This window comes from Dicentrarchus labrax, unplaced genomic scaffold (genome assembly GCF_905237075.1).
Source record: "Dicentrarchus labrax unplaced genomic scaffold, dlabrax2021, whole genome shotgun sequence".
Classification (NCBI taxonomy): Eukaryota; Metazoa; Chordata; class Actinopteri; family Moronidae; genus Dicentrarchus; species Dicentrarchus labrax.
The window spans coordinates 24727484-24751369 of NW_026136715.1; the positions used below are offsets into that span (position 1 = coordinate 24727484).

At 41.2% G+C, this 23886-nt stretch overlaps 1 protein-coding gene across 4 annotated transcripts in view; it reads right to left on the reverse strand.

Annotated features, from left to right (window-relative positions):
* Positions 1–23886, reverse strand: part of LOC127377740 (solute carrier family 41 member 3) — a 31746-nt gene that overhangs the window by 5967 nt on the left and 1893 nt on the right. For 3 of the 4 annotated variants that reach the window (XM_051425891.1, XM_051425889.1, XM_051425890.1), the window contains exons 2-10: positions 23351–23700; positions 13888–13995; positions 12436–12507; positions 12058–12202; positions 9834–9980; positions 8027–8171; positions 7865–7944; positions 1637–1771; positions 451–599 (exon numbers count right to left, since the gene is read on the reverse strand). In XM_051425891.1, coding sequence (XP_051281851.1) covers positions 451–599; positions 1637–1771; positions 7865–7944; positions 8027–8171; positions 9834–9980; positions 12058–12202; positions 12436–12507; positions 13888–13995; positions 23351–23647 — 1278 coding nt within the window. In that variant the 5' untranslated portion in view covers positions 23648–23700. Of the gene's footprint in view, positions 1–450; positions 600–1636; positions 1772–7864; positions 7945–8026; positions 8172–9833; positions 9981–12057; positions 12203–12435; positions 12508–13887; positions 13996–17775; positions 19143–23350; positions 23701–23886 lie in introns of those variants that run through there. The other variant, XM_051425892.1, reaches the window with a different exon arrangement.

Sequence of the window (23886 nt, forward strand, 5' to 3'; positions counted from 1 at the left end):
AATAAATCTACGACTTATTCCAACCTCCAAGAGATTACAGAGGTTGCCAGACAGTCACTGACTATCCAAAGGATACAAAAACATCAAACATTGTGTGTTTAATGAGTCTCAGCTTTTTACAAACATTCACAGCTGAGATGACGTGTTGAGGAGTTCAGAAAGGTGACCGTGGCAGGACTGCGGTGTACTTTTGGTTCTGTCACTGAGCCGCTGAAACACCAACACCTGGCACCGGTCATTTCACAGTTAGGTAACAGGTGGCAGCAGCCATTTTTATCCCACTGTACAAAGTCTTACCTTCTGATGACTGGTTTCCACAGTTTGTATCGGAGTGTCATGTGAAACTTCAAGGCCAACTGAAGGCCAATAGGTTCATGAGAAAGCATTCGGTATTAACTACCATTGACTGGAATATAAAGAGAGAATGTGTGTGAGGTTGCATCAGTTTACCTGTATCAGAGCGGCACACAGGTAGCAGACGGTGAAGGCTACAGAGATAGGCGCCTCCTCTCCCTGCAGCAGAGAGATGGCGTAGAGGAAGACCAGGTGACCGGGAATAACCAGCATCAGAAGCACCCTTGCTGACTTTGAGTTCACCCCTGGGAGACACAGAAAAAACTGTATTCAGGCAGGTTACTATATTTTAGTAGTATGATCACTTTATTCTTGGATTTTGCTGTCTGCATTGTTTTCATGTTCAAAAATGGTTTAATTTTCAAGTGTCACACTGAGTGCCTTTACTTGTGTACTAGTATCCTGGTTATGATCAGGTTTTTGGAGTATCCAGGTTATGTATTGTGCATATAAACATCGTATTCTGGTTTTGAGAAACCTGGATATGGATTTCATATCAATAATAAGTCAATAATACACATATCAAAGCACTCACTGTCAACAAGCCGTCCAGCCTTTAAGACGTCCAGAAAAAGGTCTCGCTGGTTATCAAAAATGATATCAACTGTTCTTTAACCACCAGTGGTTAGACTCCAACAGAGGAATTCATATGCTGTTTCCAATTTAATGCTGTTGGGATGACTAAACCATTTTATTTTTTGGCCAATTTGAGGAAGCAGAACAAGCTGAAAGCACAACACCTGCCATTTTATCAACTTATAAAGTTGTTTTAACAAATGTGTTTGCTAAAGTTGCCAATTTACACATGCAGCAGAATCAGGATCAGCTTTAGCATCTGTCTGGAGTCGTCTTTCTGGCCTCCTGACGATATTCTCCTCTAATGTTTATTGGAAAATATGGGTATTGGGTTTGGGTAGGTAGTGTGCAGTGGGTTTAATGAACTGTTTTGCTGAAAATGATACTAAAGGGAAACAGTAAAGTTTTGCGCAGTAAACCAAAACAATGAGCTGAAAGATGCTAAAAAGTCAGTTGATCCAATGTTAAAATAAAAATACTGATTAGTGCAACTTTAAGGAGGAACCCGAACACAGAGTAGACTGTGTGCATGCATGAATGCATAATGAATGCAGTAGTAAGTGGAATGAGTTCGCTTTAGAGAGTAAATTATCAACAACGTGCTTGTTTTCTCCAGTCGCTCTTATTGACAGTTGAGGTTTAAATACCTTCGATTTTATGTATATACAGTAGATGCCAAGGTATGCGTCCAGCATGGCAGTGTTACCTGAGGAGAAAAAGGTGATGCAGGGATTGGGCCAGTGCTGCCTCATCTTGTAGGGCAGCACCCCTGGGATGGTCCAGAAGTGCAGGTAGGTCGAGATCCTACTGGCCTGGATGGCCACCAAGTTGCCACCCACTCCTACACAGGGGGAAGGAAAGACAGAGCGGGTGAGTGAATGATTGAATATAGAGTAGAGCAGCCATTTTAATTGACTTCATCAACAACATCATGATTAATTATGTGTGACCAAAACATTTTCCAACAAATGTCAGACAAAGACTTATTGTTTCCCCAACCACAATGATTTGAAAATCTGATATTGATTCTGTAACATCACCATAAACTGAAACAGAAAATTATTTTCCACAACAGCTTTAAAATCAGTTACATCTCTTTCATCGTCGCCTGCACACAAATTAAGCCAACTAATGACACAAGCTTGGCCCGGTTGGATCCGGCCTGGGGTTTACAGAGAGGGGAGTCCATCTTAGTAAGCCACACAGACCAAAGCACAGCTAAAATCTGGCTAGTGGAGTCACAGCAAGAGATGAACACAAACAAAAGCTCCACCCGATATCTCAGAAAGACACGAGAGCAGCAACACGTGCGTATGGAAAGAAAATCAACCTTGTGCAGCCGTTTGGTTCAGACAGTGAAATATGACTCTGGCTGTGCAAAAACCATTATCTGCCTTCCCTTTCTGAATTTATGACAGATATCTTGTTCTGACTAACTTTGTGTCAAGATGTCAGATCTGTTTGATAAGTCATTTGCAGATTTTTTAACCGGTCCCAGATGTGTCGTACTTCAAAGCAACACAACAGCTCACCGGGGTTAAACATGAGCGATATGAGATAAGGTTTTATCCTCTCGTTCGGGTGCGAGTCGAGCATTTTTTATTCACTCCTTCGAAGCCGCATTTCTGCTGAATGCAAAACAACTTTTCCAGATCCCACCGCTTTTACAAAGTCCAATTTAATTTTGCTGTTGACAAGGGTATCTGTGCCTAATTCAGTTACATCAAACACCTCTCCAAGTATTTACCCCAAAAAACAGCACAGATGTTCTTTTGTTAGATGGAAAAGACTTGGGGGAACTTTAAGTAAAACATAATACTGGTTTATAAGCAAGCCAGTGAGGGAAAATGGGAAATTCAAACCAGATTGTTGAATTTAGAATGGAGCAGAGAGCGGTGCAAAGACAGAGAGAGATTGAGAAACAGCGGGAAGATGGGTACAGACAAAATGAGAAACAGTGACAGTGGGAGTCGATGGTTATTAAAGGCCCTGTCAGCTGTGCCAGGGCACTGGGTGTGCACCATTAGTGGTTTATATTGACTTCTCCACTATACTCAGTGGATCCCAGCATGCATCACCTCACAGCCAAACCACTTACTCTGAAGGCTGCTTCTTATTTGCCTCCACTTCTCCCTGTCTCACTGCATTTTTCATCATTCAAAAACAGCATTATGGGGTGAAAATCAGTTTTCTATGTGTATGAAGTAACTGCAAACCTTCAGACATTGTTTAACTCTCAGATTTTCTACAGTCGATTGACACTTTCTCATGGAGAAAAGAGCTGCATGCAAATCCAAACAAGTTAAATTGTTAGGGATTGGACATGGGTAAGATTACAAAATCAGTACACACCGCAAAATATTGTTTTCCCTCCATTTAGGTCTTGTAGTGAATCACTAACAAAGTGAGATGATCTCTCTCTTGCTTGAGGCTCTAATGCACTTAAAAAGGTACCTTGGGTAATATGTAATAATAAAATATGGCAAACATTATCAACAGAATGTGAAGAAGAAGTTCAGACGTTACGTCAAAGACGTATACGCATTGTGTTGCAGAGATCTCTGCTACAGTTAGCAAGCTAGCCAGCCCCGTCCTGTCCTGCAATCAGTCCAACACGAGAGGACAAAGACATAGAGAAACTGCTGTACCTTACTATGAACTAAGTTCGAACAGCATAGCCCTGATCAACTTGAACTCCTTTCAGAAGATGACAGACCTGACAAAGCATGAAGCATTGGTGGAGCTGGAGTGTAAACTTCCCCAAATCCAATAAAGAGCAGGACAGAGTCGCTAAGGTTAGCCTAAACTTTGATGCTACACAGTGGATGTGCTTTTGTGAAGGTTTTTCTTTTCTTACATAATCTGTAACCACACCAATTAAGGTAGTGTGAAATGCTCCTTGGTTATAGGAAATAAGCTACAGACATGCTAACGTTTGCAGCTAATGTACCTGTCTGTAGATAAAAGCAACAAACACCTACATATATATATATATATATATATACATATATATTTTATAGTATATTCGATTCCATTTCTGCCAAAAGATTCTCCTAAATGTTACACACTGCACCTTTAAAGCAACTCGTAAGTGTTCTGAAAGATGGCAAAAATAGAACTTGAGATGATCAAAGCAGTCTGATGCTCCACGATGGCCACTGGTGCGTCTGAAATAGCTGGAGCTTCTGAAAAGGTTCTAGTGGTTTTAAGGCTTCATTTACAGAACATGTTGCCAGTACTGCATGGTTTACCCCATTCACTGTAAATCATGTATACAGCCAAACATTTTCCAAAGTATTGCATGTGATTTGCAACTGGTTTCCTTCCCCCCAGACTGCCAGTGGTTTCAGCTCATTTCACAATGTCAATTCAAGAACTGATCACTGCCCTTTTTTGTTAGTGCTGGTTCCTGGACCATAATGCTTTCTTGGCACTGATTGAAAGGTGGCTGTAGCACAGAGTATCAAAAACTGCTGGCACTAAATGTCTGGTCAGACTCAGTCTTGTTAATCAGACAGTTTCTGATGATTGCTGATGTAAGCTCTGAGGCTTCAGAGTCACTTGCTGGAAACAAGACTTTTCAATAGAAGAAATAACCAAATTTACATTACTCTTTTAGTTCCATTATTGTATTTCTGTGTTCCATTTTCTGATAACACCACTCTTGAAAGCAATGCTTTACAGCATTTAATTTTGTAAGGTCACCTGTCGGCCTTCCTTAAACTCACCTGCATTTTAAAATCACTGCATACAACTGCACAACCACGCAATATTACTTGCGAGCGAGATAATAAGTTTAAGGTGGGGAAAAAACATGAAAACTACCAGCTGCCAGTGGCAGCCTGCAAGGAAGGAAATCAATCAAAAAAGTCATTTGATGAAGCCGAGCTATGTTGTTGGGGATTAGTGGTGCACTCAACACCAGATCTCAGTGAAATCTGAGTCAGGAGCATTACTATTCTGTTCTGAGAGCTGGACTGTGCTGTCAGCTCAGTGTTTAGTATGCTGCTCCGATCCACACAGGAAGCACACAAAGAGCACAACCTGTACCTCCAAATAAGGTTTGACTTTGAAATGAATGCGGTTACGACATCAGGATCCACTCGGTCATAATGTAGGTTTTGCTTGCTTTGATTGAAGCTTCTGTATGAGTCCTTCCTACTGCTGACAGCATTCACGTTTTACGTCAATATAATGTCAATATCAGTACACTTGTGATTGCATCTCTAGCTGTGTTCATTACATACTCTACATTAGATATGTGTTTATTTGAATTCACCTGTGCCCTGCTGACGTGTCTTTAGCATTGTGCTTGGAGTCATACAGGCATTACACTAATCTGTACCACTAAACTCTCCCTCTAACCAGTGACTTTGCATCCTGTCTTGACAGCTTTGGCTTCCAGCAGCATATTGACTTTCCCACTCATTCAAAAGGGTCACATTCTGGATTTAGTCTGTTGTTCTGGTCTCATTCCCTCCAACCGTACTGCAGATGAACTTCCTATAACTGATCATTTGCTTCTGTCGTTCAATGTCAAACTCACTCTGTCCTCAACAAAGCCCCCACGTGTTATCTCATTCCCTAACATTAAGAAAATTAATCCTGATGCACTTTCCTCTGGTATCAGCTGTCTCCTGAACACTCACAATTCATCCACCCCCGACGACTTGGCTTCCCACTTCAACAATGGCCTCAACACCATTCTTAATTCTCTCGCTCCTATGAAAACCAGGTCTGTCTCCTTCTCCACCTCTGCCCCTTGGTTCACTTCCGAACTACGGCAGATGAAAGCCAAAGGTCGACAGCTTGAGCAACTGTACAAGGAAACTGGGCTTGTTCACAAAGACATGCAGAAAAATCACATTTTACAATATAAGGACTGCATTTCTCAAACCAAACTCAATTACTACTCTGGCATAATCTGTTCAAATAAAGGTAATTCCAAGTCACTGTTTTCTCTTCTCAACAATATTCTCAGACCCCCGGCCTCTCTCCCTCTCCATCTGTACTCAACTGCTTTCTGTAACTCCCTGATGTCCTTTTTCAATCAGAAAATTCATCAGATCCACCTGCACCTAGGCCCAAGCTCCTCCCTCAGCACCTCGCCTGAACCCTGTCTGACGTCTCTCTCATTCTCCTTCTTTCAGCTCCCCTCTGACTCAGATATCTCAGACCTCATCCTAAAGTCCAAGTCCTCCACCTGTCAGTTAGATCCCCTCCCCACAGTTCTGGTGAAAGCCTGCCTCCCTTCTCTCCTCCCCCTCATCTCTGCCATCATCCATTCCTCACTCTCCACTGGAATTGTTCCTACACTCTTCAAAACTTCACTCCAATATTGAAAAAACCTGGTGCTGACCCTTATAATTATAATAATCTTCGTCCCATCTCCAACCTACCTTTCCTCTCCAAAATCCTTGAAAAAACTGTTGCTTCCCAAATTCATTCTCATCTAACCCTTAACAACTTATACGAACAATTTCAGTCTGGTTTCCGCCCCCTCCATAGCACTGAATCTGCACTAATCTGGTTAGATGAGACTCTGGTTTACTCACTATTGTCATCCTCCTCTATCTGAGTGCGGCCTTCGACACCATCTCTCACACTATCCTCCTCAACAGATTAATTTCCATTGGTATTTCACACACACCCCTTGACAGGTTTACATCCTACCTCTCAGGGCACACTCAGTTCATCCAACTCCAATCCTGCAGTTCCCACACGTCCCCCGTCACCACTGGTGTGCCCCAGGGCTCTTTCCTGGGACCCCTTCTCTTCATCATCTAAGTCCTTCCCCTTGGCAATATCTTCCGCAAATACAACATCCACTTTCATTTCTACGCAGATGACACCCAGCTCTACATCTCCAGCAAACCCAATCCCACTCTTCCACCTTCCTCCCTCACTGACTGCTTCCCCGAGCTCAAATCCTGGTTCTCTTCCAACTTCCTCAAACTTAACAGTGATAAAACAGAATTTCTTTTTATTGGTACTAAATCAACCCTCTCAAAAGCTGTTTTTCCCTCACCATCGACCACTCCTCTGTCTCCCCCTCCCCCCAGGTTAAGAGTCTGGGTGTCATCCTTGACAGCACACTATCTTTCCAATCCCATATCAATAACATCACCCGGTCTGCATATTTCCATCTACATAATATTAAGCGCCTCCGCCCCTCCTTTTCTCCCCGCTCCACTGCCATTCTTGTACACAGCCTTGTCACCTCCCGCATCGACTACTGCAACTCCCCTCTCTTCGGTCTACCTCACAAATACCTCCATAAACTTCAACTGGTTCAGAACTCTGCAGCACGGATCATCACCAGAACCCCCTCCATCCACCACATCACCCCTGTTCTGCAGCAACTCCACTGGCTCCCAGTCAAACTCCGCATAAACTTCAAAATCCTCCTGTTTACATTAAAGGCCATCCACAACCTTTCCCCTCCTTATCTGTCTGAACTCTCCACATCGCCATCCCTTCACGTCCCCTCAGATCTGCCTCCTCTGTCAACCTCTGTCCCTCCCGCCCGCCTCGTCACCATGGGGAGGAGGGCTTTCAGCCGCTCTGCCCCCTAACTCTGGAACTCACTCCCACCGGACCTCAGGAACCTGGACTCTCTCACACTCTTCAGATCAAGACTAAAAACTCACATATTCAGAACTGCATACCCCACTTAACTCTCTACATTGTCTTTTTTATCTGTCTCTTATTTCTCACTGTTTTAACTTTTTATGTGTTGTACGGTGTCCTCGAGTGCCCAGAGAGGCGCCTTTAAATAAAATGTATTATTATTATTAAACACCGCTGTATAAACATTGATGGTCTGTGAGTGTTTCTGAACTGTCACTCTGGACAACAACACCCCATAAAAACTTGCAGTTTGATTACTCCTTGTGTCACCGTTGAGCTTTAAAGACCAGAAAGATCCACTTACCGTTGATGACGGGCGTAAAGACAGCCATGCCCTCAAAGTTGGGATCACTCACTGTCTTGTCCAATATAAGGCCTCCAAAACTGGAAATCACAAACACAGAGGGAATCAGAACTGCATGCCAATTATTAATTCAGAATAATTAAAAGGTGCTGGAGTGCATACCTGCTAATGGACATGGCTACTATTACTGGCTGCCACCCTGAGCGCAGAACTTCCCTGATCGGAGGGCTCTGTCGGGCCACCAACACCCACAGTGGGATCAGAGCCAGGAAGACCAGACACACAAGGGGGGACAGGTACCATACATCTGTGGGACGGGGCCAGGCACGAGGAGGTGAGGAAATAAAAATACTTTTTGGTTTATTGGTCACCAAAAATAAATATAAATAAAAACCTGCAACACTTTCAGACAAACCATGAATCAAGCAATAACCAGCACTACTATTAATAGTTGACACTTAACCCATTAATGTCCACAGTTTATTTTCCTTCACCATTATTTTGTTTGCCATTAGTTATTCCTAGTCATTAGTTACAAGGGGTAGCTTTTTGTGTTTACCAGTTAAACACCTCTAGAACAACAGGTACAGCATTTCAGATTTTTACCCTTTTTGATACACACATATATAATGTAGATTTTTTTAAATGATAATCCGTTGGATCTTTTTGGTCCAGTATTGCCATTGTGCAGACCTAAGAGACATTTTAATGTATTATTATGGGAGTAACTCCTAGTGGCAAACAACTAAATACAGTATGAGTATAGTATGATAGAAAGTACTGACTTACAATTGGATGCACAACAACTTTAATTTCAATTTCATGTGTTCTTTGATGCAGTGTAAATATTGTTTAAACATTATATTAATATATTGAATCACTTATTTTGTGTATTTCTGCATTTCATTTCTTCTAAAAGAAAATCTACTTTGTCTTTTATTTAAGGCACGATGCATATGTTAAATCAAATATTTGGATTTTATCATCACATCTTGACAGTTTTCACTGCAGATTTTAGGTTTTCACCTCTGACAGAAAAGAATCAGTAGGACTTTTCCTTATCATACTAAATATAGTCGTTAGTCATTAATGGGTTAACAATGCTATGATGTACAAGGAGAGATGGCAGTAAAATAAAAACCTGACAAGATATTGTATACTGGTATGTGTAGTACTGTAATATTACACATCTCTGTTACAAATCTATTGACATCATTACTTTACAAATGTAATATTTATAGCTGGGTATCATCTTAAATGATGGTATACCCACAAAATCCCCACCTTGAGTATACTATATAAAAGGCTTTTATACATTTCAAGTCATTAATATTTATGTCAAGATAAAAGCCAACAGCCAGCCATAAAGTACACATGCACCCATTCACACATGTAGAAACACTTTCTCAAACAGTTAGATAAACAGATGAGGGATAGGGACACTTACATAAAGTAGCTTGAAAAATGAGACAGAGAGAGGTACTGTGAATACAGGAAGCAAGCTACACTACAATACTTCAGTGTGCAGACACATGATGAGCTTTCTGAAAAAATAAACATGACTTCTGCTGCCATCTTGTGTTCTGGTTGACATGACAAACTTAAAAAATGACACCTGTCTAAACCCTATGTGCCTCCTTGGTATGCCAGACAGTCATATTAAAAATATCAAACATAAGAGGTTATTCAATCTACTGGCTGTTGCTGCCAGGAAGAACATTTGGTTCTTTTGGATCAAGGATGTTACTCCAACAAAAGAATCATGGCACAGTTTTATAATGGAATGTAGTCCCAATGTGTTCACTCCTTGGTGGACGCTTTCTATAAAGTTTGGGTCCCTTCATATTGGACAAACACTGTCGTCTTCCTTATTGCAAGGGTTTCCTAAGTCTGTCTGTAGTTTCGTATTTATTGTATTTTTACTGCAAAACAGGTCTTTTTTTAACCTCCGCCTCCAGTGTTTCCTCACCTATGTATTCATAGAGTGTGCTGCTGACCCCGGCCAGCAGGGACAGGGTTATCAAATCACCCAGACTGGCAGCGATGGGGGTGGCCACGTTGTCAGGGTTGATCCCCACCTTCCTGGAGCCGATGATCACTCCGATCATCACCAAGCCTGTGAGGGCGGAAGAAATGAGTTACAAATTAGTTACTCTATAAGGAACGAAACAAAAAAATGGGACGATGGAGAAAAAGTCAATAAAGAGGATTTTCAGAACGCCGACCGGCCTCTCAGAGTGACAGCTTGCTGGAAAAGAGCAGAAGACTACAACGAGCTTTTGAGCAAAATAAGAAATACAAGAAAAATGATTTATAGAGGAATATTAAACATGGCAGGGTAAGGAGAGGAAAACTGGGAAAAAGATTACTCCCCGCTGAGACACAAAAACAGGACCAGGGGCAATTCAGTTCCCTCACTCATCACGTCTGCTGAACACTGGAACATTTATGGTGAGGATAAATTATGGATAATGCAGTTATAAGTTGAGCGGAAAGGGCGGTAAGGGGAGAAGTGCACCTGCTGCTATAACTGGACTCATTTATGGTGTCTGGTTTAACAATCACTACCTTTACATGCACTAAATATTCCAGTATTTGCCGTTATTATGAAATAGACAAATTCCCTTTTACATGCAGCTGTGCATATTCTGATTAATGTAACAGTTAATGACGTACTGTGTATGTCCAACAGGAATTTCACTCCTTTTCATTTGGTAAAAGTTGAATAGCTGGAGCAGCTTGAGCCATTCAGCCTTTGTGCATCAAAAGAGAATGTTTTCAAAGGTTTCCACTGGTAGCAGACTTGTTTGTGAACACAGCCTCCTTCTTTCATTTAACAACCTTCTAAAGGTGGGTGTTGTGATATTTGCACATATCCAAAAAACGGTTAATATCTAAGTCTTTCATAATGTTCAAAAGTAGCTGTGTTTCTGCTTCCTACCAAGAATGGGGCCTTTTCTTTTGTGCATCCACAAAAAAGCATACACATCCAAAAAGACACGCATATAGCAAATACTCTGTATACACGTATAGAGAATACTCCCAATAACATCAGCATATCTTACATGTCCTAATCGGAAAATGCTACATTCGGAATAAGGACGAATTAGGAATATCCAAACAGAATATGCCATTGACATGACCCTTCTCAAATGTGGAATACTGTCATATTTGGAATAACAGTGGGAAATTAGTGTGCATGTAAACCTAGTCATTGTGAGTAAAAAGAGACAAATAGAAGCTACATTTACCTTTTGCTTTTACTGAAGGATTAGTGTGCCATTTTAGAAAATACTCTTAATCCCTTTGTTGCCGAAGGAGATTGGTGCCACTCTTGTGTCTGTCAGTTAAATATGGCACTGGAGCCATTACACAGCATTTACACATTGATTTAAGTATTTTTCTCTCTGCAGTTCCTGATAAACCCAGAATATTAATGCCAGCTGACCGAAGGTCCAGTAGCATAGTAGAATACAATCGCTTTGGCTCAGTTTTCTCAGTTTCAATGTGAAAACTCAGTGTGTAATGTTTAGAATGAGCTATTGGCAGAAATGGAATATTATATTCATTCAGGTATGTTTTCATTCCTGTATACACCTGAAGATAAGAATTATTCTGTTTTTGTTACCTTAGAATGACCTGTTTATATCTGCATACACCTTCTGTGGCAAAGAATGTTGTTGAGCCACCATGTTTCTACAGTAAACTGAAAACTGGCTTTATATAGGGCCGTTTGTGTTTATCATGCGTTTCTGGCAACCATAGCTTCTTGGAAAGGGAGGGTGAAGCAAGTGGGTTGCAATCTGCAACTACACCACTCGATGTCACTAAAGTCTACACACTGGACCTTTAATACAAAGAGCCAAACTGACAAGTGACCTCTACATAAATTACACATTTTTACACACACTCTGCTTTGATGAAAATTTGTAATTGACAGTATTCTTTTATAACGACTTTAACGAGAATTGTGATTTTCTAATAAACCTTCTGCTTGATGTTTCACCTAATTTGATTCAATGTTTTCATTTTGTGGCTGCTGTGTGAGATTTTATAGGGCAAAATGTAGTGGTGTGGCATTTTGTGTTAAGAGTTTTGTAAATTGGAACTTAAGCCAAAACAATCAAAAAAAGCCAGTAATAAATATTGAGTTTTATTCGACTCCTGATGCAAAACAATCCCTGGTTACTTACCTAAGGATAGAGCGGCTACAAAGGCAGTGATGATGCTGCTAGCACAGAGAACAGCAGCCTGGTCCAGTTCAACCCCCCCTCTAGAAATTGCTCCTAAACACACGGCTGCCACTGCTGCGAGGAAGCCCACCACTGTCGCCTGAACCTGCAGACAATAAAAAGAAGGGACAATCAGAATTTTCTACTGGAGTGCAACAATGACTGTGACTGACACTATAGCTAAGATAATATGTTAACACATATAACACTAAACACAAAATACCAAAGACCAAAGGCACCTAAACAAACTATCTCAATGGTTATTTTCTTATTTTTACCTGAACTGAAAACAATAAACTGTATGAGTATACAGTATACAGTATACAGTAAGTATGTTACCTGTATGAGAGCCAGATTGCTGCACACCATGGTCCACTGTTTATCAGGGTCGTCCATTTGGCCCGTGTTGGCCTACAAACATAGAAATACCATCAGTCATTTCAATTAGAATGTGGAAGGAAAGGCAACAATTTCCATAATTCAAGTTCTATCGGTCTGACAAAATGGAGAATAAAGTGTTACAATTACATGCTGACAACAATATTATAGCTCACTGTTTGAGGCTCAAACTGAAGGTAAAGACTTTTGAGGGTTTGAACACTTTAGATCATAGCCCACAAAGTATACTGTAATTATGTTCTCATACCGGGTTCCTACTGTCAGGTACAGGGAAGAAGTAGAGGGAATAGGGCAGTAACATTGGTATTGGCATTTAGGAGGGACCTAGTAATAAATTAGACTGCTTATGTAATCACCTAGTACTATGACATCATGAAACCAAACTACAAGAGGCGTACTGGTTCTCTTTTCCATCAGATGGACCTTATATTCGAATCAGGTCTATTGCCAAACAGGTTTCACTACAAGCAATTTGCCTTTGTAAGTAAGTACATAACAAATAAACGAGAAAAATATAAATTAAGATAAAACATAGAGACAATAAAAAGAGACAATATATACAAATATAAAACATGGCTGTACAGCTGCTGAGCTGTACGGTCTGTGCAAAATATTGTCCACTGGGGTCCATTAAATATTACAACCCCAAAACATTACTGTTCCTCCGTATTTATCATCATTTTAAAAACATACAAAAAAAATAAAAATAAATGTTATAGCTATATAAGATGTGACATGTTAATAAGGGCTTCAATATCTGCACTGTTACCCTGTTGTTGTTTTCCTGTCTTGTTACAAAGTAATGGTATTACTGTTACTGTTATGAAAATACAGGTACCCAGTGAGTATTTTTGATACCCCATATGTTTGCAATAACATTGTAATATTGTCTGATTGTTGTTTGTTTTTTTTATTCTTGTCCTGCTGGACTGAATTATAACAATGTCACCGTGTCCCCAGATCTCGGCTATGAAGTTGGTCCTTGAAATGTGATCAAAATGTTAGGAAGGACTGCCAAAACTGTGAAATGAGACCCAGGCTGTATAAAAACGGCAGAAATGCTGTGCCATCTGCACAGTACCACGTATCTGTCTTTCTGTATTACACGTGATCATTCCAGAAACTATTCAAGATTATAGCAATATAAACTACCTGATGGATCTATGGTTGCCACTGATGTTAGCTCTTTAGGGTCTCCTATGATATCAAAAGGTTTAAAAGGTTTAAATGATAAATTGCATGTATGGTAGTAAATTAAGTTGTAGGATTGAAACAGTTCTCTTAAATAATAACAAATACTGCCATTAAACAGGGTTTGAAGAAAGTTGTCAAGTTCTGAGTCGAATATAATACTGCATGAAGCCCTAAAAACATTTAACATCCGGCCCTTACTGCAGTGGAGAGGCGAGCGGCCAGGGTCATCTCCAGGTTTCCTTTGAGTCCAACCAGTGCCGGCACCAGGATGAACACCTCTGTTATCACCTTAAACACCTCCCAGTGCTGGAGACACACACACACACACACACACACACACACACACACACACACACACACACACACACACACACACAGGAAATTAAATATTGCATACACTTACAGAGCATTGCACTAAAACATAAAACATATATAAATTCACTAAATTACAACTCTTTCAGTTCTTCCATCTGAATACTGACATATTTCAATTCTAAACAAAAAATAAAAAAAAAAAAAACACCTAGTGTCACCTCCACCTCCACAGATGAACCCCCTGAACCTTGTGCCTTTCTGATGCAGTTAAATAACCACATCACATATTCTCGACTAACCCAGTAGCCTACTTTTACTGTTTCCACATCTCTGAGCATCATCTGACGCCACGCCATACCACACAGGTTCAGTGGGTTTATAGAAGACGTACAGTTCACAGAGTCTGCATCATATTTTCTGACTACAACTTGAGTTGGCAGGGCCGAGACGCTTTAGATCTTTAAATAGATGCACATATAAAAGGACAACACAGCTGCCAAGAGCGGAGGGATGTGGAGCAGGGGAAGGCAGACAGGGAATTAAAGATTAGAGGAGGGACTGACAGGCCGGAAATGGAGGAAGGAAAGAGGGGAAAAGGAAGGAAAAAGAAACAGACAAGAATTTTTGTTATAAAAACATTTCTCAGAGGAGAAAACGTACTGGAAGCACACATATGATAAGCTATTCGGTTAAACTTAAATGGGTGTAATGAAGGAATGCCAGTGGAGCAGTGACAATAAAAGAAACTGACCAACATAGAAACACATTTGAATATTTAGCATAACATTAAGGTCAAGCTTTTCCACAAGGCGATACACACCTAGACATAATGCATTAGGGCTGGTGTGCAAAGCTTTTAACTTGCTCAGCCAGTGCACAGTAGAATCCAAAGCCCATACAGTGTTTTGTTTTTTTCAGCAAACGTGTCCCTGCATGAACTTGACAAGATTAATTTCTGCAGCAAGTACAGCTGCTTTTTGAGTGAACCACAATTAATATAAAGGAAAGGGGTACAGCCAAATAGATACAACGCTTATCTGGCCTGTTCAGCCATGAACGTTCAATTTGAAATGATTTAATGTCAGGGTTTTTTTTTGTTTTTTTTTACCAGAAACTAGAATGTCCGGCTTCTGTTTTGACAGCCATGAAAGTTATGTGGTTGACTCCATTTGTCTAGATAGGGATGGTAATTTACAACTAAACCAAATCAATCTAATATCATTGTTTCTTTTAACATTTCTGTTTTTGGTGGCCTTCCCATAAGCACGAGATCACTGTGGGTTCACCGTCACCAGCTCAACAGTGGATGTGGCTACTTCAGATGCTTTTAGACAGCAGAAATTACAGCTACAAGCTAAAGAAATTTCATTAAAAGAGAGTGCTGGTGGATATGGATATGTGGGAAACCAATTTACAGTGACATTAGTACACTTACTGCTGAGCTAGTCATTTCTAATGGGACTGTAGTTTTTTTGTATGCTAACAAATGTATGATTTGTTTTTAGCATCATAACTGCTTCAACTTCTAACAGCAAGTAGCTACCATAGAAGAGACTTATCTATCTTAAATAGGAACAGACAGATCAAATAAACTACACTGAGTTGCAGATGCTAGCGGAGTAGCAGCTAGCCCCAGAGGTAGCGTTAGCACTTCATCTGGCTGAGATTGAAGCAAAATGAAAAAAAAGGTACAGCTAAGCTAGTTAGCAAGCCTGTTCACCCAAAATGATGAAAAAAGATCTAATGTTTTGAAAGTCATTAATATCTTTCTAAAAAGTTTCACTTGAGCTCCTTCCTCGGCCAGTCTTTCGTTGTGCACTTGTGCTTTGGCTCCACCCACCAACGTTGCACAAACCAATGAAATCCTTTCGGCCTCCTGAATTGTTTATACAACAGCAACGAGGGGAGGTGGTGATGAGGTTTGAAGGGGTTAAACAAGGCCACAAGGCCGTACAGAGCGATGAATAAGAGCATAGTGAACAGTAGAATTGTGTGTGTGTGTGTGTGTGTGTGTGTGTGTGTGTGTGTGTGTGTGTGTCTATTTATACACGTCGCTCTCAGGTCCCGGACTGGCGGGTCTATTCTGACGGCTGTCGTGTTGGGAGGCTATCTTGGGACATGGCCCACTTCTGCTGTAATACTGCTGCTGCTGCTTCAGTGTGATGGGCTTAAAGCCAAGATAACGAAACCATGTGCTAGTCTACTTCTCTCAGGAGAAGAAAGGTTTATAATATTTTTGTTGTCACTGTCATTTTAATGACCGATATTAATACGTATCACCACTAGAGACATCATTACTGTAACATCAGCATGTGCACTTATTTTCAGAACAGCTCAAGCTATATTTTAACAGTGCGGACATGGCTTTGTTTAACTGCAGTTCTCTGTAATGCAGGATCTACTTATTCTCTTCAATGTGATACCAGGATATACGTTTTTTTTTATACCTCTCTCTTTCTCTGGCCTCCTTTCTTTCATCCTCCAACCGCTTATTAAATTAAGTGTTCGCTTTTATCCCAAAGCTCTCCTCTCCCTCCCACATCTAAATCTGATTTGAAAAGCTGAGAAAGGTGGATGTTACACAAGGTTCCATCTGTTGAACAGAAAACGCTGTCAATGGGAAGGCAAAACTGGTCAAACTAGTGGCTGCTTCGGTATTTCCATCCATCCATCCATTCATACATCCAGTTATCCGGCTGTTTGTAAGGAAACACCTCCCTCCATCTGTGCAAGATCCATCCTCCAATTTAACAATCAATCTTTTTTTCTTGCTACTCTCTCCTCACACAAAATAGGTTTAAAAGACGCTATGTGGTCAAAGAGCTGGCCGAGTCATACAGAAGGTGAATGAAATTGACAAATAATTTTTGATAAAAGGCTTAAGTCCGTCTGACCCTAACTTGTACATGTGGATAGGAAAATGATGCCAGCTGAGACATTCTTACTTAAGCAGCAGGTAAAGTCAATCTCTGCCTCTCACTCTACTGTTTACCCATCCATCACCCATCTAGCTGTCGATGGCTGTCTGTCTGCAGTACGTACACGGACACTCATCTCCGCACATTATTCATTCATCCATTCCCCCATGATAATCTGTTTGTGTGAAGTCAGTCTATCCACCCATTCATCTATAGTGCCGGGAAGGTCCATATCGAACCACAACGCTTCTATGGCAACAACTGAAATGTGTCTGTAGCAGAGTATCAAAAACTGTCAAGGACCAAAAGTTGCCCTCAAAATACTTGCCCTTTTTTCCTTATTCTTTCTGATCAGTCGGACCCATTACAGACCTGCAAGTAATGTTTGCCTTTTTACTGAAGGTTACCACAATCTTCCCATAAGCTTTTAAGTAAGACTTTTAATTTTTAAATGAAAATTGACTTGTGCCCTTGCCCTGAAGACAGTCTCCTTACCTGCCCCAACCAAACCTTAGCCTTAGCTAGCTTGCCATAGCTACAATCTTGCCCTAACCTTGACATACAGCATTAGTCATGCACTTAGAAAGCGGGAATCTTGAAATGTTTGCACTGGACATAAAATCCAGGGTTTTGCAGAACTGTCTGGTGATAGGTTTGTGATAGCATTTAACCTTTGGGAAGCTTTTTCTCTTGCTTAATGAAAGAAAGGCATTTTGTAACCCTAACCTGAAACTCGGCTATAGTAGTGTCATTAGTATCAAAACATTTCAGACAATATCCAAGCCTATTCATCCATCCCTCCATCAATCTCTCTAAACTAATTCCACAAATGGTTTTTCAGAGATTTTCCTACTTGTATAAGGTCCATAACAATACCGGCGGAGACCATTCCGAGCCCTGACACCAGGAACGGCACTATAATCTGGGCAGCAATGAGCCAGGAGCTCTCTGGCAGGAATCCATGTTCTGATCGAGTCAGTTTCCATGTCACTCCACGTAACTTCTTGCCCTGGTAGCGTAGCTCCAGCTCCAGACGAGTCACCACCATGATGAACGAGGGGTCACTTAAGCACTTAGTTCAACGTATAGTTATCCCATCCTAAGTGTGACTACAATCCAAACATAAAGGAAAAACCAGCTTCTGATGTGTCCAAATAAATTGGCTTTGAGTTTCACCCGTCACAAGAAGTGAGCAGGGTGAATGCTGAAGAGTAAAAACAATCAATGTTGTTGTCCTTGGTTTAAAAAGAGCAAGGGCAAATGTTTTAAGCCGTTACTGAGGCCTTTTGTGAAATTCTGAATGCATGGTGCTCTGGAAGGGTTACAAAGAAAGGACAGGTTTTTTCTTCAGTCATTCTTGACAATGAACAAGTGAAACAACTAGCTTATATTAACACTTCTGAAATTGAAGAATAAAGTAATTAGGAGCTGCCATGCTTTCAGGTGTTCCGAGGTGAAAATCAAGTGAAACGACTAACAGATTGTCCATTTGTTAAAATTAAAGGCTTTAATTCTAACTTGAGGGCAATGGGGCATGGCATCTTTGGTCTAGTGGTGAGTCAGCAGTGATGAGGTATCCATTCGTCAGCACCACTGGGGAACACAACCATTAACACCATTTCTTACTCATAGGTCACAATCTTAATCTACAGGCACATATGCTCCACATCTGCAGTCAAAGTCTGAGTTTGTCTTTAAGCAACCTGCCTTTTTGAGTAAAGGTAAGATGGATCTGACATCCACACACAGGTTAAAGAGAATGAACCTGATAATGGAGAGTTCAGATTTCAAGGAGTCCCAATCAAGCTCTGATTCACTCCAGAATCCATTTGATGTAGTTCAAAGTCTTTTGAATGGAGTTCATGGTTTATTGGATCTAGTCCTCAATCCATATGATCCAGTCTGAAATCCGCTTGACCTCCAGTGTAAAAAAGGCACAGCTGTATCCTTTGCGAATGATAGTAATGCTCGCTGTGACAGCTGAATGATTGACAGCAGCAAAAGAGGATGAAGAATAGTCCAAAAGGTTTTGAGAGTTAGAAGCAGCAGAATCCTTTTATTTGTTTTGTCAATCCAGCTCCTCTCTTCTGGCGGGCTCACAGTGAGGGTGATGGGGAAAACAAAAAGAGCTCCGTGATGTCAATAAGTGATCTAAGAGGTCCACTGACAAGATGCAGCAGCCGGCTCCTGGCAGGCTGGAGTGCTCCTTTCCTGCTGTCAGCATCAGGGTAGTCCTGCTCCCTCCGCTCTGCTCTGCTGTGACGTAGCACAGAAAGAGGCAGGGCTGTCTGCGCTGCCCGACATGCAAACTCATGAGGGAAACGACCGGCTTACCGCCTCACACTCTCTCTCTCGCTATTTCTTGCTGCGTGTCTGCCTCTCACCCTACCTCCCTCTTTCCTTGTGACATCCCTCTTTCTCCGTCGGCTGTCTCGCTGCGTTTATCCCCCTCTCATCCCTCTTTTTCTAATCTACTCTCTCTCTCTCTCTCTCTCTCTCTCTGTACATCGTGACTCATTCTTTCTCTCCTCCAACCGGTCCATCTATCTCTATCTCCGGTCCACCTGCTATATCTGCACTGTGTCGTAGGCCCTGGTACAGTATCTCCTTCTTTTGTAACACCAAACACACACGTACTGTAAACACGAAAACACTGCCCGGCCTTCGAGATGCTTTCCTGAACTGAAATATTGATTTCAGAGCACTTTTCTCCTCACCCTTTTCTCTTACACGCAAACATGTCTGAACAGGGCTGTGCATGGAAGTAGTGGCTATTATTTCCTTATTATTATCAAATCATTCATTTAAACTAGTGAAGTACTTTTTGCATCTTAATCGACTTTAAAATTGTGTTTTACTGCTACTTCCACTCATCTACCTCACAGTGTCTCTTATTAGCTTCAAATATGGATATATCATACATTTTCTTTCTATGGAACCACCGCAGCTACTTAAAGGGGAAATCCAGAAATGTACTATTGTGCTTTCATAAAGTTTGGCACTCACAAGGTACAGGTTAAAAAAAGGATGGTCAAAAAGCAGCTAAGGCTGAGACATACTGGCTTTTTGTCCCTTGTATGGGTCGAAATGTTGAATGCTACATTACCCATAATGCGTCTCAACAGCGTCTTTTCTCTTGATTGCCCTGCTCCTCTAGAGCCATGGAGGACATTATACAACTGTGTACAACTAGTACAGCTCATAATGAGCTAGATGTCTTGATTGTTATGTGTTATTATCAGCTAAAAGGTAAAATCCACAAGCCTCTGCTAAATGACATTTATTTAACTTTTAATGTACTCCAATTAAACCTTACATTTGCATTCCAAGCTGCAACAAAGCCCTGCAGATCTCTTGCTATAGCTGGACTTGGAATTCAACAATTTTCACACGCTTCAAATTTGTATTAAGTTATGTATTTAAGCTTTTAACAATGCAAGAAAAAAAGGGATATTTTCTAATGGTGTCAAATACAATGTAACTTCTCCTTTGTCATTTGTATGCAATAAAACTATATAATATAATCAACATCATCTTATATGTTGTAACAGTTTGGCATTAAATGTGTTTGTCTCAAACAATGACAGCATATAACGCCCTAGGTTTCTGGGAGGCTGACCAACCGCGGACACCTTCGGGTTTAAATTTAGCACTACAACCCCAATTTACAGAAAATATCACAGGTGCATTATTTTGGTGTGAAGAGGAACAATAGTTTATTAGCTCAGGAAAGAGTGCTTTGAGGCCCCAGCGTCAATTTCAATCCAACCAGTAATGTTATGAACGTGTTGTGGAGAAATACATCTGCATTATGGTGTAATGCAGCCCAGTGAGCCATAACTTGGAAAGCAATGGCAAACCGCGGGGGTCAAAAACTGAAAGAGCAACAACAGGACGTGGTTGTGGAGGCAAGCTCGACAACCACCAGAGGCTACGGTAACAGTCCTAATTGCTGATAGTGTAGTGTTCTCGTCTTTATCTCCTTTCCATTCAGATAGGCTGCTCTCAATGTCCTTCTAATGTCCCCTGCGCTTTGAGACACAGCACTCAGCCAAACTCATGACTAATCGTCCTCCATCAGAGGGTAACAGATACTGTAGAGGAGAGGGTGGAAATACTGATGAGCAACAGATGGAGTGGAGGGAATAAGCCTTATGAAGACAGACGCGTGTTTATCAGTGGAGGACAGAGAGGAAGAAACAGGGACCGGCTCATCATAAAGCAGACAGCAGTGCGTCTGATTTCCCTCAACCTAGCTGGCTGAAGACCAAATGCCAGAGACGCCTGGCAGGGGATAAACAGACAACTGGACCACACACACACACACACACACACACACACACACACACACACACACACACACAGGTATCCACGTCAATTAAAAGACAAAGACTTCCGACTAGACACACAAACACAATACAGATGGCTGTCCAGTGGCACAGAACAAAGCTTTTTATAGCTTTAACAGTCGAGATAAGGAGTTCTTCTAAACGCCCAACTTATTCAAGTACATTACCCCCCCCCACCACAAATGTTCCTAACTCGCATTGTGACAGACTGACAGGCGTTCTATTGAGTGTTGATTATCACACTTAAAATCTACCTGACTGTACATTTTCCCAGCAACAAAGAAGCGCTCATCTGCAATACTGTATGAACCCCGAGCAGTTTCAGGCCGTTTCTTCTCCTGACACATTCCTACTCACTGTGGGCCTGCACCTCTATGGAAACAGCACAATCATGGACAGAAGTAGGGAGTAATCAAAAATGTCTTTTGTGTAGTTAGTATAACATAGTTATGACATTTTTCCAAGTGCCCAGGACTGTTACCAATGTTGGAATCCTTGCCCTGCCATATGACTGTCTGAAAATCAGTCAGTCAGAAATGGGAAAATCTGGTGATCATTTCTGTTTCTACAGTTTCTAGCTATGATAAATGGTCGTTTGATTTCATAAAGAAGACACGATTTTTAGCAAATATCTGACTGACCAAGTTTACAGCATTAAGGACTAATAGAACTGGAGGACGTTCTTCCAGGGCAGTCTTACAAATATCGATGGCTACATTATCATGTTATTATAGTTAACCCAGTGATCTGGAACGAGTGCACATTTAAGAATGGTATGATGTGTATAGGTATAAATGTTTGTGTGCGGTTCCATGTGAGTCTGTACAGTTATGCAATAACACAAAGCTACATTCTTTATCTTTAAAGTGAAACAAAGTACTACCAGATGTTGATGTGCTCACTCCTCATTCGTCTTTGCATCCTCGTAGCTCATTCCATACATATATGAAATGGATTCAGCCAAGAGGAAATGATCATATATACTTATATAAGTGTATTTAAAAAATATATACAGGATCTTAGAGTTGACATAGAATGATTGTGATAATACAAAATACAAAGGTTATTACAGTAGAATTTAAGTTTGACTTAGTTACTCTATTAAGCCCAGTTCAGACCAAAGATTTGCAATAAGCAATGTTGTCTCCCTTGTACCAACTCTCTGTTCTTGCTGCTGGTTTTTCAGGCTTTCTTAACATAACATTTGTAGCATCCTAAAATACAGGAGGATAGTGATTGTGATAGTGATAGTGCGTTACCTGCTACAGTTGCATTTTATTGGTGAAACTATAAAAACTGTAAATAAAATGAGAGGGCATGAGTAAATTTTAAGGCTTGTGTTGATGACGCGATGTCTTTTCTCCGTCCCAAATACTGCCATTTCGACCAGCTGACTTCACAATGAGCCAATTGGCTGTTGAAACAGGTCACATGATTTGTGTTCTCAAACCAGCCACTGGAGATTTGACAAGTTGAGCTGCACACAACGCCATCAGCCGGCTTGAGTCGAGCTGAGACAACCAGGTCACACCGCTCCAACTTTTCACTGCAACGTTCTGAAACTGTTTCATCTCATCGGGAATTTTTGGTCTGAACTAGAGTCTACACTGAAGAGGACTTTATTATGGACTTCTTTAACTTCATTGGGTAATCCAATCAAACTTTTTCCACACAAGGGAATGCATATTCCATGTCTGTATGAGGTTCCATAAAGGATCAGGTTCAACTGTCTAGCAAGCCAATTATGACCTTTGACTTGTGTTTACTACGATATAGCCTGTGATAGAGACTGGAGGTCTAGAGACAAAAGCCGAAACTGAACAGACCACAATATGGGCACTCGTCAATAAACTAGCAACTCATCAATGGCAGTCAAACACAACACACTGAGCCTCACCACCGGGTGAAAATGAATTGTGACAACTTTGCTTTACAAGTTATGGAAAATGTAACAACACATATATAACTCCATGTGTTGTTACCGCATTCAGGTGTAATGTGCACACTGTCAGTTCATGAATAAACCTTGAAATCTGCGATGCAACTGTCTCAAAACCAGCCTGATGACCGGGAACTCACCTGTACATCGTTCAGCACCATGCCGGCCATCACCATGCCCATCCCAGCCAGCAGGTAGGGGAAAAGCACCTGAAGACAGATAGCAATGGATGACTCCTCCTCCACTTTGGGCTTCTCCTCCACTGGCTTTTTAGGTAGAGGCCGGGGCACTGGCGGTAAGAGGAGGTCATCCTGGCTGTCTATGGTACCTCCTAGGTGGGCACTGGGACTCCCACCCGGGCTCTTCCCCTTGGAACGGGACTTTTTGTTCCTCTTCCTCTGGCGGGTCTGTTGTGGTGGTTTATCCTCACCAGGCATGATGGCAGCGGCGGCGGCGGCGGCTGTGTCAAGCGGGGCGGTGTTGGCTTAATCTGGGGATACAGAATAAAAATGGACAATTGGCTAGTTAGTTTTTGTTTTATTACACCTGTACCCAAAAATCTCCTTTATACAAGTATTGTGCTGTAAACCGACAAAAAGCAGTACAAAGTTATCAGACGAGTCAAAAAGAAAACTAGATAAATACAGTCAGATAAAAGGAAATATTAAGCTTTACA